This window comes from Crotalus tigris, unplaced genomic scaffold, assembly GCF_016545835.1.
Source record: "Crotalus tigris isolate CLP2741 ecotype Arizona unplaced genomic scaffold, ASM1654583v1 scf7180000019173.45859301935:6455823, whole genome shotgun sequence".
NCBI classification, from domain to species: domain Eukaryota; kingdom Metazoa; phylum Chordata; class Lepidosauria; order Squamata; family Viperidae; genus Crotalus; species Crotalus tigris.
In genome coordinates, this window is record NW_024097414.1 from 3797206 (window position 1) to 3815823 (window position 18618).

Genomic DNA, 18618 nt, shown 5'->3' on the forward strand with positions numbered 1-18618 from the left:
ACCTTGCACATCTGAATGTGCTTCCCTCTTCCCTTTATCTTCATGAGAACTAAGAAGGCTCTTAGTGACCCTTGGGGACTCCCAGCGACCCTTGCCTTAGAAGAGCTGTGGTGGCACAGTGGTTAAAGTGCAGCATTGCTGGCCAACTCTGCCCACAGCCTGGAGTTTGATCCTGATGGGTGCTCAAAACTGATTCAGCCTTCCACCCTTCCAGATTATTGGGGGCAACAGACTGACTCTGTAAACCGCTTAGATAGGGCTGTAAAGCACTGTGAAGTGGTATATAAGTCTAAGTGCTGTTGCTATTTCCCTACCTACCTACCTTCCTTCCTTCCTTCCTTCCTTCCTTCCTGTTAGAATGCAGTATTGCAGGCTAATTCTGCCCATTGCCAGGAGTTCGATCCTAACCAACTCAGGGTTGACTCAGCCTTCCATCCTTCCGAGGTTGGTAAAATGAGGATCCAGATTGTTGGGGGCAATATGCTTCTACATTGTAAACTGCCCAGTGGAGTGCTTTAAAGAGTGGCATATAAGCCTAAATATTATTGCTATTGTTATTGCTCTTGTCTAAGACGTTTTTCTGATGTTACTTTCTTTTATCTTGACCATTATCTCGATAGTAACTCTTCTACCTGTTCCTCAAGGCCATTCTTGCTGCCTTCTCCAAGTTGCTTCCAAACAGTTGCCCCTTGGCTGATTCAATGTTCAACGTTGGCCATCTCTGTTGGGTTCTCAGGAAGCTGGAGCTGTCACTGGGGTGGACCACTTCATCTCTCCCCTGCCTCTCCCAAACTTTGCTGCCTGTTCAGTTAACTCAGGTTGGAAATTAGGCCACCTCTTACACCGCTCGAGACATGTTCTAGCAACTCCACCCACCCGAGTGCGCCCGATCATGTTTTTTTAATGTCTAATCTATTTTTGTGCACGTCTCCAAGATGAAGCATGTCTTAGCCAGAACTAAGCAAGTGCTCCGAGCAACTATGAGTTTTTGCCAGAGAGAACTAAGAGTGAAACCTGGCAAACTCCTGGAGCTGTTGTTTTCTTTCAACAAAACAAAACAAAACAAAAAAGCATTGTGGTGTGTTTGTCTAACCTTAAACGCCCTCCCCGAAAATTTAGCCTACTCGGCAAATCAGCTTAATCTAATATGGGAAGTCTACATGCTCCTTCCAAGTCATTTCAGTGCCAATTGCTGGACGCCCTTTCATTTCTAATTATTTATTTATTTTTCGCTTGGGATGAGTGGGTAAAATAGAAGAGAAAGCTGGGATCAGCAAAAACCCCAAAGCTACAAGTTCTCTCTTTCTCTCTCTCTCTCTCTCCCCCTCTCCCTCCCTGCCCCCCCCCTCTCTCTTTCTTTCCTGGAGCAGAAGAGTAATTAAATGGACCAAATTTGCATAATATTTTATAGCATGGGAAGGGGGGGGAAAGAAAGATTACACCAAAAGGAGTAATTAAAGGAATGTATATCTAATGGCTCCAGTTTGAGGGTGAGATAGAATGTGCAGAGGGAAAGGGGATGAAGTGTAAAAGCAAATTAGAATGCAAAATAAGCAGGCCAGGTCAGATTTTAATCCTTCCTTCCCTTTTTTTTTGTTCCTGTGATTCAGATTCCACACCTTTTTGTACCTGTATTACATTAATGGTGTGGTTATAGATGCTCAGTTGGCTTTTTTGCCCCTCTTGCTATGAACATTTCAGAAGGATTGGGGGGGGGGTGGACAGAATAGAAGTCTTTAGGGATACTTGAGGGGCTATCACAGAGAAGACTCAAAGGCAATCAGACTTGGTTTTTTCCTTGAGACATTTTGCTTTCCTGAAGACCTTTCCTTGAAGGCATTTTGTTTCTCATCCGAGAAGCTCCAGAACTAAAGAACTGAAATGTCTTCAAGGAAAAACAGAGTCCAGTTGCCTTTTCAAAAAAGCATCTTTGGGATAACCATGATCTGGATGACTGAGATCCTCCATAAATGTCAGAGAGAAGGAGTCAGTTTGTTCTCCAAAGCACTTCAGGGTGGAAGATCCAACCTAGAATTAAGGAGAAATTTCCTAACGGTGAGAACAATTAATCAGTGGAACAGCTTGCCTCCAGAAGTTGTGGGTGCTCCATCAGCAGATGTTTTCAAGAGTAGACTGGACAACCATTTGACTGGGATGCTATACGATCTCCTGCCTTGAGCAGGGGGTTGGACTAGAAGACCTCGGAGGTCCCTTCCATGCAATTGATTCTATGTTCTACGATTGCTTTCTCCCCCTTTCCATAACAGACTGAAAGAAAAGTCAACATATTCATGCTTAAATCAATGCTCTCTCTCTCTCTATATATATATATATACTGATTGAAGCATAAATAAACATTAACCATATCTCCCCAGATGGGTAATTTTCTAAGTTAACATTGCTAGGTGTCAGCCAAGCCATATGGTGCAGCTTTATGTTTTTTTTTCTGAATTTTTTCTCCTCTTTTCTTTCCCTAGCCATGAAGTCGGGAGGCACCCAGCTCAAACTCATCATGACATTCCAGAATTATGGACAGGCCTTGTTCAAGCCAATGAAGTAAGTCAGGAATCGTCTGTCTGTCTGTCTGTCTGTCTGACAAAATTATTTGAGCAGTCTCTCTGGCTATGAATAAATAACCAGCAGTGGACAACCATGAGTTTGCATCCACCAAAAATGGAAGTTAGTCACATGCATGTATTGATCAGGCATAGTTGTCTTTTTAAACTTGAAACGTAACTGTTGGCAGAATGACCTCCTCATTTGAGAGAGGACTTCAGGCTTGTTGGCCACCTTCATCCCAACCGGAGGAATCTACATGGCTCAAGAAGGAAGACAAGTCTAATAGTCCAATGGTCTTCTTGATCTTCAGCCTAACATCCAGGAGTGAGGGGTGGGAGATGTTTGGGTTTTCAGAATTGTCCAAACTACAAAGTCCACCTTTGTAGCAAAATGTGGACTTATCAACCATTTCTGGTCTCTGATGGACTCAGACTAGAGATCCGGGAACCAGTTTCTGCTTAGGGAGAACATTGGGTCATTGGGTTCACACATGAGAACACATGAGAACATGTTCCTTGGGTCTGGGTTCACACGCAATGTTGGGTCATGAGATGGTTTGTTTGCTCTTGATTGAGGGAAATAGGTGAATTCAACCCTTGAATGTTTAAACCTGGCTTAGATTCTGTGTAAAGCAGGTTGTTCTGTCTTCTCAGCCAACTAGAGAATTGGTCTTCTAAGTGGTCTTCAAAGGAGAAGAGAATCTTGGTGAGGTCCTTCAGGGTGAAGTGTTGTGTTCCTTCACCTTCTCAGCAACATGGTGGCCCAAAGGTTAGACTTCTGGTTTTCATCATACAGGGTCTCCTCAAATAGGTAAAATGGCTTCTCATGCTTCTGATAGATGCCAAGGGAAGACTTATGCAGGAACTCTTCGTGGGTCCATTTTTTCAGAGAAGTATAAGTAGCTAGGAGATGTCAGAGTGATAGCAAGGTGGCGTAGAACAGAAGACACCTCCAGCAGCATTTATCTCCTCCACATCTTGAATTGATGTCTCTTTCTTCTTGCCTTTATAAAATTTGTGATTGGTGTTAGAGGTGAATTAACACCAGTGAGGTTTTGAAGTTTGCAACATGCCCATCAAGGGCCATTTTTGAAACAAGGCTTGTATTGCTGGAAATGCAAAGAGGGCAGGAGGAAGCACGCTGGGCAATAAAGGCGGTGAGCTGGCCTCTGTTCTGATTGCTCCCTGGGTGGGATTGCCCTTCCAAATTAGAGGATTAGAATAGCAATCAAAGAACAGGAATGGAGGGACAAAGCATGGTGTGTTTAGGTACACTTGGCAGGGAGGGAGAGGGAGGGAGGGAGGGTGGGAAGAAGGAAGGAAGGAAGGAAGGAAGGAAGGAAGGAAGGAAGGAAGGAAGGAAGGAAGGAAGGAGAAGATAGAGGAAGGAGGGACGGAGGAAGGAAGAAAAGAAAAATAAAGAAGGAGAAGATAGAGGAGAGAGAGGGAAAGGAATGAAGGAAAGAAATAAAGAAGGGATAGAGGGGAAAGAAGGAAAGGAAGGAAAGGAAGGAGGGAGAAGAAGATAGAGAAGGGAGCATGAGAAGGAGGGAGGAGAGAAAGGAGGGAGGAGAGAAAGGAGGAAGGAAGGAAGGAAGGAAGGAAGGAAGGAAGGAAGGAAGGAAGGAAGGAAGGAAGGAAGGAAGGAAGGAAGGAAGGAAGGAAGGAGCATTGTTCCTGCCGCATTTCAGCAAAGTCACTTAAGGCTCCCGAAGGCTTAACGGAGCCATTCAGAACTGGCATTAGTCATCCCCGGAATAATAAGCTTGTTCCCCGTGCTTTGTTTCTGCTGCAGGAGAACAAAATTATTATTTCCTTTTAAGTGGTTCTGCAGAACTCAGGAGGGGGAAGAGAAGGACTTTTGAGCACCTACTTAATATTCCATCTCTTGTGCCAAATAATAGGTGAATTTATTTCCTTGTCCCTAGCAAGGCCACTGGCAAACTCAGGAAAAAAAATAAAAATCAAAAATCATATAACTAGCCAGAGCAGATAGGTAGAACCATTCCGGCCCATCCTTGCTGGCTGGGGCTGCTGGGTGTTGTAGTACAGCAATATCAGCAGGCCAGGATGCTGGTTGAGCCCCCGCTTTCGAAGATGCGATTGTACGGGGAATTTTTTTTTTTAAATGATCTTGATTGTTGAGGGTTGCTTTTAATGCATAGCAGCCTGCCAGAGCCCCACTCACGAGGAGGTAGCTATATAAATGGAATAAATCAATCAGTAAACATTCTAGACAGCTAGGGGTTCTCCAGCGGTGTCTCAGAAGATTCCCCCCCCCCCAAAAAGCCCAGAAGGTGATTGGCAAGTGTCCTTGCTTGACCTGAAGATCTTTCTTGCTGGCTTGCAAAAAGACAAACTTCTGTGCTGAAGGAACCACACTCTGCACCTGATCAGCAAATTCATTGGGGAAGCCAGCAGGAAAGGCTGCGAGTCGCGGCTGTAGGAGGTCTCGCTTAATGACGGTCATGATTCACTTCACCGCCGCAGCAAAAAAAGAAAAAGAGGTTGTAAAATCGGGGATGGTGATGCCTCGTGTAAGGACCGCCCCCCTTAACAAAAAAAAGCTTGGGCTCCCAGTTGTGTCCATAAGCCGAGGACTATCTGAACGTTGGGGGGTGGGTGGGAATAATCTGCTTTTTCTGGTTGATCTGAAATCCTTCTGAAAGCAGAGCGGGGGGGGGGGGATGGATCTTAGAAGACTTTTGCAGCGAGCGAAGCCAAGTTGGCAAAAACCACTTCCTTCCATTTGGGGAGGGGTGGGGGGGGTTACCCTGTTTTGTTTACAAATCCCAACGCCCGTTGTAAATTCTGCGGCTAATCCGGTGTGAATCCAGGCAAAGGAGAACCCTTTTGGACCACTCCAAAGGAGGTTTTGCATCTGACAAAGAGAATAACAGAACAGAATAACAGAGTTGGAAGGGACCTTTAAGGTCTTCTAGTCCAACCCCCTGCTCAGGCAGGAAACCCTATACCATTTCAGACAAATGGCTGTCCAGTCTCTTGTTAAAAACGTCCAGTGTTGCAGTATTCACAGCTTCTGGAGGCAGGTTGTTCCACTGGTTAATTGTCCTCACTGTCAGGAAGTTTCTCTTTAGTTCTAGGTTGCTTCTCTCCTTGATGAGTTTCCATCCGTTGCTTCTTGTCCTGCCTTCAGGGGCTTTGGAGAATAGCTTGACTCCCTCTTCTTTGGGGCAGCCCCTGAGATATTGGAACCCTGCTATCATGTCCCCCCTCATCCTTCTCTTCATTATACTAGACCTACCCAATTCCAGCAACCGTTCTTGATATGTTTTGATCATTCTTTGTCCCCAAATGTCAAGGAAAGTGATGCTGTTCTATTCCATAATTCCCAAGCTTTCTCCAAACCAGATATATTTTCTGCTCCTTTGCATCTTCTGGACAGCATCTCTCCCACACAAAGCCCGGAAAAGACAAACAAACTATTGCACAGAGGTTTGGGGGGTGTATGTCTTCAACCACAGCCCAGGGAAGGATAGTCTTTCCAGCACACCAAGTTTATTTTTAATTTTGCTTTCCCTTCCACCAACTTTTCTCCAGAGGAGAGATGGGGTACACGCAACTGATCGAACCTATATGCTGTTGAGTGCTTAGTTCTATGGAGGTTGTACAATCTCGTCTTAAACCTTTGTCTGAAATGGTGTAGGATCTCCTGCTTGAGCAGGGGGTTGGACTAGAAGACCTCCAAGGTCCTCTTCCAACTCTGTTATTCTGTTACTCTGTTCTCCTGGTCCTTCTCCATGGCCTCGCCCACATTGGACCCAGGGGAGCTTCATCATCTTCTTCTTGCCTTTATAGGACATTATTTACTCTCAGCCCACATTTCCTCCCTTCAGGCTCTTGACCGTCCCCTCATTTCCGTGACTTATTTAGGATGCCCAGAATCCTTCCCACAATTGTGGTGTAACCCAACAGCAAACATAGACGGCAAGTTAATCTTGGAAGCGGAACCGAGGGCTCGTGGAAAGTTAGGCTCAGGAGCTGCCAGGCGTTGAGGGTAGAGGTTGCTATCTTCAGAGGGTCAACTGGTTGTAGGTCAACCACGTTCATCCCGAGAAATGTCTTCTCCACTGGGTCGAAAGAAGACGAGCCAGGGTGTTTACTTGAGTCTCTTTGCAGCGTGGGGTGCACCCTGCAATTGTGGCTCAGCTCCATCGAAAAAGAGAAAAAACAAGGGCAGAAATTACAGAGTGTTGTGGACTAAAAGGAAAAGAGTGTTTGGCAGCTCCTAACAAAGTCCTGTGGCCAGACTTTTTTCCAAAACATGGGAAGCCAAATTTGCAAAACCTTGGGGAAGGGCAGTTTCAGGGGAGAAAAATCTATCTGTCTGTTTATCCATTCAGCCATCCATTAAGCCAGCCACCCATCCTATCATCTGTCTGTCTGTCTGTCTCTATCAGTTATCATATATCACCTATCATCTTTAGATCATCTCTCCTATCTATCTATCTATCTATCTATCTATCTATCTATCTATCTATCTATCTATCTATCTTTCTACCTACCTACCTATCATCCATCTATCTATCTATCTATCTATCTATCTATCTATCTATCTATCTATCTATCTATCTATCTATCTATCTATCTAGTCTGCCTGCCTGCCTGCCTGCCTGCCTGCCTGCCTGCCTATCTATCTATCTATCTATCTATCCATCCATCCATCCATCCATCCATCTATCTATCTATCTATCTATCTATCTATCTATCTATCTATCTATCTATCTATCTATCTATCTATCTATCTATCTAGTCTGCCTGCCTGCCTGCCTGCCTGCCTGCCTATCTATCTATCTATCTATCTATCTATCTATCTATCTATCTATCTATCTATCTATCTATCTATCTATCTATCTATCTATCTATCTCAATCATCCTTGCCTTACGACTGGATTATGCATACTTTGAAAAGAAACCTTTTGGAATTGTGTGGGAGTGCAGAGCACAACCCAACCTCTCCCAGTCTTCCTTTCAAGGCGGATGCTTTAAAGAGCTGGCCTCTTAAAGCGTCTACATTCTCAGATGTGGTTCTTAAAGCAGCCGCCTCACTTTTCCAATTTGCTCATTAAAAAAAAAAAAAGCCTTCAAAGAAAGGCTTGCCTGTTCTTCTCTGATCTTTCCTGAATTATTTTCAAAGCACGAAACGGCTTTAATGATTTCACCTGCTGTTCAGCTAAACAAACAAATACAAAGTTGGCTTTGTCTAAGTCACAGTCTGCGTTCATTTGACCCCTGTTTTTTAAGCCCATCCCATTTCGTTTTTGCATTGATCCGTGGGGCTTTTAAAGAAATGCTCAAAAATTCACATGCTTTTAAAGCCTTTCTTTTTTAAAGAGGCTTGTTCATATACAATTTAGTCCTCTGTGCAAAGGCTTGTGTACATTTCCTTTTTCCAGCACTGTATCTCCAAATTTCGAAGGAATGCCAGAATTTTAATGGCATTGGGGAGCAATTAAGTCTGTTTGATTAAAGATACCTCACAAAGAAAATATTTGAATATACCTAATGTTCTAGCTGTTGTTAACTAGGATCCAAAAATATTGCTCAGCTCTGAAGAAAGTAGTTTTGGATAATCTATCAGAATGAATTAGGTTATAGCTTGCCTTGAACCTATTGCTCCAGAAGGATTGGAAATCATTTAAAAAGTTAAGAACCGGTGTAAAGTATATATCTATAATAAAAAAAGCTACCCGGAGGAAGAAAAATAGAGAATCAATCTATAATATAACATGAGCTACCTTGGAGGAAAAATAAAAAGGGCATATAAACAATGAAGATCAAAATCAAGTGATGATTTATCATTTTTATACGTTAACATTAAGTGAAGGCCCCAAGCGTTAACCATCATCTAGCCCAAATATATCTGTAAACAAGAGGTAGATACACCTCTTATTTCTATTTAATTTCTTTTTAATCCACATATTTATTAGATGTAGAGCCCACTCAACTCCAACTGACTTTGAGCAGCTTATGTATAAAAGCAAGAACAATAAAAATGTAGAGGTTAACCAACTCAAGCAGTCTTCCAATATCTCAGGGGCTGCCCCAAAGAATAGGGGGTCAAGATATTCTCCAAAGCAGCTGAAGGCAGGACATAAGAAGCAACGGGTGGAAACTAATCAAGGAGAGAAGCAGCCTGGAATTAAGGAGAAACTTCCTAACAGAACAATTAATCAGTGCATCGTCTTGCCATCAGACGTTGTGGGTGCTCCAAGACTGGAGGTTTTTGAGATTGGAGAGCCATTTGCCCAGAATGGTCTAGGGTCTCCTGCTTGAGCAGGGGGTTGGACTAGAAGACCTCCAAGGTCCCTGCCAAGTCTGTTATTCTGAATATAGAAAGAGAAAAGAAATAGAAGAGAATAGAAGGAATGGGATGTATATGCAGCTCCACTGGGGAGAATTAATTTTTTTTCACAGCTTGTGTCGGGGCTTGGACTTTGAAGACCTCCAAGGCCCCTTCCAACTTTGTTCTTTTGTTATTCTGTTAACTCAAAACTCAGATTGTGTATGCCTACTCATTAAGGTGTACTGTTGTGTCCCCGATTCGTGGACTTATGTTCTAAAATAGTCATAACATGAAGCATTGTCTGAGCATTCTCTTCTGATTAATTACCTTTGACGCCACCTGTCCTGATCCGTCAGTGGTGCTTCTATAATTCGTAACCCGTCAAGATTGCTGGATGACTTGGGTATGTTTGGAGGAACCATCTCATCATCCTGTCCCTTCCCCCCCCAAAACATCCAGAAGTAGACATATATTTTACAGGTGGTGATTAAATTCCTGCAGTGACATGCCAAGTATTTTGTGAACGCCATCTGCATAATGAACGTATTTATCAACCAAGAAGAAGGCAACAATATTTGCTGACACTTGACGCATAAATAATCTTCCATGTTTTGTGTATGGGTGGGAGCGTGTGTGTGTGTGTGCGCGCGCGCGCGCGTGTGTGTTGTGTTTTCATCCTGCCTAATTTTTTCCAAGGCTTTTTTTTTCTTTTTCAAAAGGTTCCTGGAATTGCAAACATCCAGTGGTGGAAAAAATGAGAGAAATGAAAGATTTTGTTTGACAGTCAAGCTAAAAGCAGGATAATAGCAAATGATCACACAGCCAATTTACAGTTGCTCAGGTGTTCGGAGGAAACCATTGTGGAAGATATCTGAGGACAACCAGGTCCATGGAAATCAATAGCATTTTGTCTTCTTCATGAAGGCGTTTCTGACCACAAAGATGGACATTTTTTAGGTTCAGGGGCCAAGGGACATTGACTGTAATTTTGTGCAGTTCTTGGCTGATTTCATGCCGTCTTTTGGAATTTCATGCAATTCTCAATAGAAAATAAGAACGTCCTTTCATTCAGTAACAATAACAAGAGTTGGAAGGAACCCTGGAGGTCTTCTAGTCCAACTCCCTGCTTAAGCAGGGGACCCTATACCATTTCGGACAAATGGCTGTCCAGTCTCTTCTTAAATACCTCCAACAATGGAGTACCCACAACTTCTGGAGGCAAGTCATTGCACTGGTTAATTGTTCTCATTGTCAGGAAGTTCCTGCTGAATTCCAGGTTGCTTCTCTCCTTGATTAGTTTCCATCCCTTATTTCTTGCCCTGCCTTCTGGTGCTTTGGAAAATAAGTCGCCCCTCCTCTTCCTTCTTCTATTCGTGAGATGATTGGAGTCCATAGTAGACCCAGGTAGTTTACATAACACTCCTATTTTTATTAGTGGTGGGCCGATTGGCCTTAAAATAAATTTGCCACAATTGCAGAGTTTGTCGCTTGTGTCAGTTTCAGCTCTGGGTTGTCGCTTCTGTTCTTAGTACAGTCAAAGTGGGTCGGGCCATTGCAAAGCAGCTTTAGGATCTCCCCACCGTGTTCAGGCTGTTGCTGGGAGTTTTCACAGCAGATTTTGGGGCATCCTAGAACATGAATATTCTAACGAAGGAAGGCAACTCTACGCGTCCCAGGATAACGTTGCAGGATCCAATCTGGGTCGGTCACCTGAACCAGAGATTTAGTTTCTGAGCTTTCGTGCTGAAGCCCATCCTCAGGGAACTTCTCTCCAGCAGAATGTGTGTTTTGGGCTATTCTGTGTGTGGTATTTATAGGGTGCCTGTTGTATGTGGCTTTTAGTTGTTGATAGGGGTGTTGGTAGTTGGCTATTAAGTCCTTGGCTGTTGTTTCCTTGTGCTGCCATGTCTTTGGCTCCTAAGTAGTTGATAAGCTGGTGATAAATCAGCATCCCTGTTGACTGACCAGCAGCCCATTTCCTGGGCTTCCCTCATTTCCCTGGCTGTTTTTGTACCTGCTCATCCAACAATCTGAGTAGCTGCAAAATTGGATGTATGTCCTTGTTCATTGGATTGAATAATCTGAATGAACACAATGAACATAAGCCCTATCAACCAGTTAATAACAATGTGTGTGAGGGTGAGATAGATAGATAGATAGATAGATAGATAGATAGATAGATAGATAGATAGATAGATAGATTAGGTAGATTAGATAAATAAGAGAGACAGAGAGAGATGAATGTATGAAATTATAATGAACCTAAGCCCAACCAACAAGATGTATGTATGTTTGTTTTTATTTATTTATATGAATGAATATGAATATATAAAAATGCAATGAATATAAAACCCAACTGTCCAGATGAATACTGTACAATATGTATCTGATATAGAAAGAGAGAAAAAAAAAAAACAGAGACAGAGACAGAGAGATAGAGACAGATGGATAGACAGACAGAGAGATAAAGATGTAGATAGATAGGTAGGTAGGTAGGTAGATAGATAGATAAATAGATAGAAAGATAGATAGATAGATAGATAGATAGATAGATAGATAGATAGATAGATAGATAGATAGATAGGACTGTATCAAAATGTAATGAACTTAAATCCAATCAACCAGAGCAACAGCAGGGTGGGAACACCAAACCACATTTACTGCAGAGAATTGGAATCTGTGGCTGGCTAGGTTCAGCAGGGAATTAATAGAAAAAGTTAAATTTCTGACAATACAACCTTCCCGCAGTGAGATAATGAGCACTTCGTGTGTATAGTGAGAAGGAATAACCGTTGCTTTCCAGATAAAACTCTGCCCTTGAAGCAAGAGTCTCCCCTCCCCTCGAAAATGTCTTTTGGAGCCCCCCCCCCATCCTCTCGTATGCCCTCTAAGGGAGATGAGATAAGGATGCCAGCTTGGCTTTGTGAACGCTCTCCGTCTGCGGGATTCTTTTGACAGAGAAGATTAAAACAAAACCAACCCAACTGACCCACCAACGAGATGATAAGACGGTGGAGAAGAATGGGATTGTTGGGTTGTGCATCTCTGTGTGTTTTGTAGCAGAAAATAAGTCCAAATTACAGGACAGGCAGTCCTCAACTTACAACTGCAACTGAGCTCAGAATTTATGTTGCTAGGTGAGAAATTTGTTAAGTGGTTTTCCCTCTGGACTAAAGACACACAACACACACACACACACACACACAAAGTTCTGACACACAAAAGAGATTAAATCCCCCAACCCTTGTCCTTCTGCACACATTGGTGTAAAACACACTCTTTGTTTTTTAGGCTGGTTTAAAGCCAAAGTGTCCCAAATATTTATCAAACAAAAGCTTCTCAGAAAAAGTCATCCTGGCTTGCAGACCTGAACATGAGGGTCTGTGGGGAAAACTGGATTGTGGTTGTGTGTACTTTTGGGAGCAGCACTAACACAACAACCCAAGGCTTTACCTGGATTTGACACCGGAGATTCAGATTCTCTCCACAAATCCAGAACATGTTATGCTTGGTTAAACAGTCATCTTTACAGCTTAAGCATGTTGGAAAACCTCGCTCCCTGGGTGAACAGTGGCAGTTGGAGACGTTGTGCAATCTCAGGAAATGAGTTGTGGGGACAAGTGGAGCCTGTGTTGGTGTGGGCAGCTGACTCAGCGAAAAGGAAGTCTCCCAAGCAAGGTTCTTAACAACCTTTCCCTTAACCTTTCCCAAGGTGAAAGGGTGGCAGAAAGGTGAGCCTCTGAGCTAATTCCAACTTAGTTATATCTGAGGGGAGACTTCCTTCTACTCCTTTGCACCCACTGTCTGTGAACCAGTGAGGAGGCTGCTTTTTTCACCCATAGTAGAGAGACTTGCTCATAGATGTTCATAAAACTCTCCAGAAACCCGACAAGTCTGTGACTCAACGGTTACTCTAACTGGGGGGAAGGGCTTTCCTTGGTGCTCCCCTACAGAAGACAAGTTATGGCCCAACTAAGTACCATCATCAGTGCACTGCACTGAGTTACTCAGTGCATTACCTAGTTGGATCATGAAACATCTGCAACCAGAGTAGTAAGGACCCCACGGTCCTCTCCTTTTCTTCCTCATCGTCCCTGCAAACCTCACCCCCTTCTAGCGCTGATTATGTTATCTAGTTGGGTTATGAAACATCTGCAAGGAAACAACCAAACTCAAAGAGCACCAAGGATTCCACAGTTCTTCTCTTCTTTTTTCCTCCTCCTCCTCCTCCTCCCTCTTTTTCTTCTCCCTCTCTCATATCACCATTACTTCCCCTCCTCATCTCTATAAACCCCATTCCCTTTAGCTCAGATGATGTTACCTAGTTGGGTCATGAGATGTCTGCAAGAAAACCACCAAGCTCAGAGACCACCAAGGACTGCACAATTTATCCCCAAGCTACAATTATTCCCTTCTAACAGTTACGCTAACATTTACTGTTGCCAGCGCCACTCACATGGGTTGCAAACTTTGAAGTTTTCCATCAAATCTGGCTTCTATCTCATTGTAAGTCAGAAAATCATTGTATGTACAACCTCCCTCTTTATATAAAGCTAGTTGTAAAGCTAGTTTACCTAAAGCTAGAGGGCATAACCTCCTTCTTTACATAAAGCTAGTTCTATCCGGTGAGCACAACGGCCTCTTTTAAAAAAAACAAAAGACGACACAACAAATTTTGTGATGGTGGAATTGAAGCTGATTTTAAGTCACGGTCCAGACTCAGCAAAATCCAGTGACGTTGGTGTTTGTCCTAATCCTACTTACTTTGGTTATCCTCAAGGCTGCAGCCAGGAAGAACACGCCTTCCGTCTTGTGACTTTAAATTATTTTGCTTTGCTCTCTCTTTTTTTTCTTGGTTGGTTTGTTTTCCAAACACACCCTAGCCCTCTCCTGCTTCCACGCCAACGTGCACGGCTTTATTAAAAAGCCTGCGCCCGCAAAAGTCACATGCTTTCTCACAATTTCCCCAATCCTGTAAGCAATTTTCCTGAATGTGTGCTTTGTTGTGTGCCGTTTTCCTAGCGGAGAAATTTAATACACCAAGCAGTCCTAGGAGTTGCTAATTGTTCAGAAAGGCAGAGTGAAATTCAACGGGTAGGAGAACGGAAGGGGTTGCATATTTGATGGGAAAGGATGAATTAAGCCGGCACGTACGGAAACACAAATTAAACCTTTTTCCTTCTTCTCTGTGTCTTGTCTAACCGAGTTTCTGGTTTCGGGGCAGCTGGGTAACCATCTAGTTTCTGCACCCCAACCTGGAGGTGATAATATGGGGGTAAAAGGACCCCCAAAATTAATGCAGCAAAACTATGTTTTGTACAGTTTTTTTTAAAAAAAAAAATCTCTACAAAGTTGCACCTTTTTTTTATGGATGGTTAAAAACCAGTGATTCCCTCTTTGCCATTTTATGTAAAGCGAGCGTTTGTTTTTCTCTGTCCTTTCCTTTCTAGGCAAACGAGAGAGCAGGAAACCCCTCCTGACTTTTTTTATTTTTCCGACTATGAGAGACACAATGCTGAGATTGCAGCATTTCACCTGGACAGGTAAACAAACGATGGGAGGGGGCGAGGGGAGGAAAAAATGGGGAGGAAGTGAGCTGAATGCAGTGTTTGCACGTCCTAACTGGGAACAGTTGAGTCAATTTTTCGGTCTTTTGCAACAGGGTGTTCTATGGGAGGTCATTCCATTTCTTTCTTTCTTTCTTTCTTTCTTTCTTTCTTTCTTTCTTTCTTCTTTCTTTCTTTCTCTTTTTCTTCTTCTTCTTCCTTCCCCTCTTCCTCTTCCTCTTCTTCTACTCCTCCTTGTTCTTTCCTCCTCCTCCTATTCTTCTCCTCCTCCTCCTTCTCTCCCCCTCTCCTCCCCTCCTTTTTTCTCCTCCTTTTCCTCCTCCTCCGCCTCCCTCTTCATCTTCTCCTTCTCCTCCTCCCTTTCCTCCTCCTCCCCCCCATATCAGAAAACATCACATGGAGGTCCACAGTGAAGTAGAAATGATGATGACATCTGATATACCTTGAAAGGTGGACAATTCCACAAAATGGATACTAGCACTGGGAAAATCTACCCTCGGGGAACCGTCCCCTGGAAATTGCCCATCATTAGCACTAAAGAGTGGAGCTGCTCTCAGAGTCTCAGGGACTGAACTGGTCCATCCTTGGATGGGGTCCCACCAGGGGGTTCTTTAAGGCCACGTTGGTTCAAATCTCAGTAAGTCCAACCAGCAAAAGGAACAAGCCAGGTTTTAATCTTGAACACTTCAACCCCTCCTCTTTTTTGCATTTTTCTTTTGCACATCATTATGAGGTCTAACTGAGTCACCTGTTACGATAGTTACAGCCCATCCTGCAGAAGATTTTGTTGTGTGGAATTCAGCAGATTAAAGCCGTCTCCTCCTATTTTTTCCTTCCAGGATCCTAGATTTCCGTCGCGTCCCACCAGTTGCAGGCAGACTGGTTAATATGACCAGAGAAATAAGGGACGTTACTCGCGACAAGAAACTCTGGAGGACATTTTTTATCTCGCCAGGTATGGGAAGACTTAGTTAACCACCTGTGCACCAAAAACAGGTTCCAAGTGACAGGCAGCAGTTAAAATGAGGCTCATGAACTATCGCAATATGTCAACATTCAAATTCAATCGAAAAAGTTTGCGGCCAATTTGTCAGCCTTGTGGTTCAGCATCTCAGACTCCTTCAGCAAAATTGCCGGGGAATTCAAAGCTTTGCAGGGGCCCCACTGACGAGCAATTTCCATCCAGGGGGGAACCCAAGGATCCAGTGAGCAGGATCCAGTAGGAAATGCTGGCTTCCCGCTGGATCCTGCCTTTCCTGCTTCTTCACTTGTGCTTTGTTATTGTTTCCTGCCTCCATCTTAATTGCTGCTACCGCTAAAGCAGGCTTCCGAACTCTCCTCATTATGTTAATCAGTCTGGGCATTTGGCAAGGAGACCCCATTGACTTCCTTTAATAACGGCAACAGCAGCAACTACAGAAATTACATCGGGAAGATGATCATGTAAACATTTGAAAGAAAATCCCAATTTACAGCTAGGCGAAAGGCTTAATGAGCTGCCTCTCCTGGGCAAAGTCTGAATTAGATCACCTTCCGGAGAGGATGGGGAAATTGTTCAACAATGTGGCTTTCACGCCTTTTAAAGTCCACAGTTGCTTTGGTGATGCTTAGAAACCATTCCAGGTAGACCTTGGAGTGCAGTATAGCTCTCTGTTTTAGCAGCAAGGTTGCAGCTTGATTGGTGCTGCTGGGCAAAAATCTCTTGGTGCTATATTCTGGCGACTTAGCTGAAAAGTTCTTGCGAGAAAGACAGGCATTAGGAGAAGACACTACATTAACTCTTATTCCTTGTCAAAACAAGAAAAAGTCCACTGGTAAATTTCTTAAATGGGAAAAGAAAAGGGAGGGAGGGAGGGAGGGAGGGAGGGAGGGAGGGAGGGAGGAGAGGAGAGGGAAGGAAGACAGGAAGAGAGGGAGATGATGGAGAGGAAGGGGTGAGAAAAGGGAGAGAAGAGAGGGAGATGATGGAGAAGAAAAGGGGAGGAAGGGAGGTGATGGAGGGAGGGAAGAAGGAAGGAAGGAAGGAAGGAAGGAAGGAAGGAAGGAAGGAAGGAAGGAAGGAAGGAAGGAAGGAAGGAAGGAAGGAAGGAAAACATTAGCCACAAAATGCAATAAATGGAAAAAACTCAAGTCATTTTTAAAATGCCTTTCTGTATTTTGCTGGTGGTCCACTTGCCTTAAAAGAATGGCTGGAAGAAATGATTTCTTAGCACTCAGGTGGGAGAGAAACTTTAATAACTCCGGCTGTAATTTTCAAAGTAATCATTTGCCGAAATCAGTGTGCGTTCTGGGACTTTTGTTCCCCTTGACCAATCACAGAGGTTTATGGATTTCCACCCCTGTCGTTCGCCACCACCATCACCCCGTCCACCCTCTGGGGAATCGACAATAGCAGCTCTGTTCCAATCACTTGAAAGAGAAAAGCAGATTAGAATCTTTTCACTTTTTTTTTTTTTTTTTTAGAAAATGCTCAACATTATTTACACTCCCTGGGTTCTGACGCTAGAAAGAAAGAACCGCGGCTAATTGGGAATTATTCAGAGACGGTTGTTTCAAATGTTACATACCATGTTGTGTGAACTCACGTCAGACAAACAGGCAGGCCACCACTTAGGATCACAGTCGGGGCTAAAACTTACGTTGCTAAGCAAGGCAATTGGGAAGGGAGATATGTTCAATTTTATGACTTTTCTGGCACAGTTATTAAGCAAATCACACAGGCGTTAAGTGAATCCATCTCCCCCTATTGACTTTGATTGTCAGAAGCTGTCTGGGAAGGTCACAAAAGGGGATCACGTGGGCAGTGTGATTGTCGGTAAATACATTGCGATTGTGTCCGAATTTTGATCTCTTGACCACGATGATTGCAAGGACAAGATTGTAAATCACTTTTTTTTCCAGTGAACTTTCAACTTGGGAATGGTCACTAAATGAATCGTTGCTGAGCTGAGGACTACTTACATTTAAGCCCTGAGCATGTTTTTAGAAGAAGATGAGGCTTAACTGTAACACAGACATAAAGGAGAGACTCACCGGCCATTATGGGAATTCAAATTCTCAGAAACTGTCAGAGTGGAAGGGGATAAATTTCCCACTTCTTATATAACAAGTTTTATTAGTTTTCCAATTTAACATCCAAGTATTTAGAAAGCATCGTGGTGACTGGGTAATTGATAATTCAGTAACAAAAATTTTAGTACATATCTCAGGTTACGTTATCAAAAATTCCTTCTCTATTTCCCATAATATTTAATATAACATACTTCAACTAGTAAATTTCTAACCATAACAAGCTCAGTTAAAGCATTTATCAGTCTATTTTTTACTTATACATATCCCTGTCCTGTTTTTAAATTTTACCTAATTCTTAGTTTTTAATTACAGTATTCCAATTTACCCCTTTAACATCCATGATATTCACATTTTGGTAACCCAAATGTCCTTTATTTCACTACACAAGAGCTATAATGTGTAGAATATACATAATATGTACTTAAATATATTCTGATTTTATTTCATAAACACTTTCTATTTCTCATCCTAGTACATCACACCTTACTAGTAGAGTAACCTTTAGGATCTCTCTAGTAAATCAAAGGGCCCCATTTTTTAAACCTAACTCTAGCTTTCTAAATTTCCCACTTCCAATAACACCTATACTACACAGGTGGTCCTCGACTTACACCAGTTCATTTACTGACCGTTCAAAGTTACAATAGGACTGAAAAAAGGGACTTTTTACAATAGGACTGAAAAAAGGGACGTTTTGCGGCATCCCCATGATCATGTAAATCAAAATGGGCAACTGATTCATACTTATGACTGCCGCTATGTCCCAAGGTCGTGCGACCCGCTTTTGCGACCTTCTGATCAGCAAACTCAGTGGCGTTGTTGATTCACTTAACAACCGAGTTACTATGATCAAACAGCAGCGATTCTGTGGCAAGGAAGGTCGTAAGATGGGGCAAAACACGCTTAACAAATGTCTCGCTTAGCAACGAAAATTTTGGGCTCTGTTGCGGCCGTAAGCCGAGGACCTACCTGTATCAGCAATTACAGTAAATGTAATCCACCTTTGGGGGTTCAGAAATGTCAGCGCGCGGGAGCTGAACGTATGACAGCTGGTTCACAAGTCGCCCTCATTCACAGATTCCTGACTGCTGGCAACGTTTTCACACCCTCTGGT

At 43.1% G+C, this 18618-nt stretch overlaps 1 protein-coding gene across 1 annotated transcript in view; it reads left to right on the forward strand.

The window, feature by feature from the left end:
* FAM20C (FAM20C golgi associated secretory pathway kinase) overlaps positions 1–18618 on the forward strand; it is a 42386-nt gene that overhangs the window by 16680 nt on the left and 7088 nt on the right. The window contains exons 3-5 of the mRNA XM_039360589.1: positions 2478–2556; positions 14316–14408; positions 15272–15387. Of these exons, the coding sequence (XP_039216523.1) occupies positions 2478–2556; positions 14316–14408; positions 15272–15387 (288 nt within the window). The remainder of the gene's footprint in view (positions 1–2477; positions 2557–14315; positions 14409–15271; positions 15388–18618) is intronic.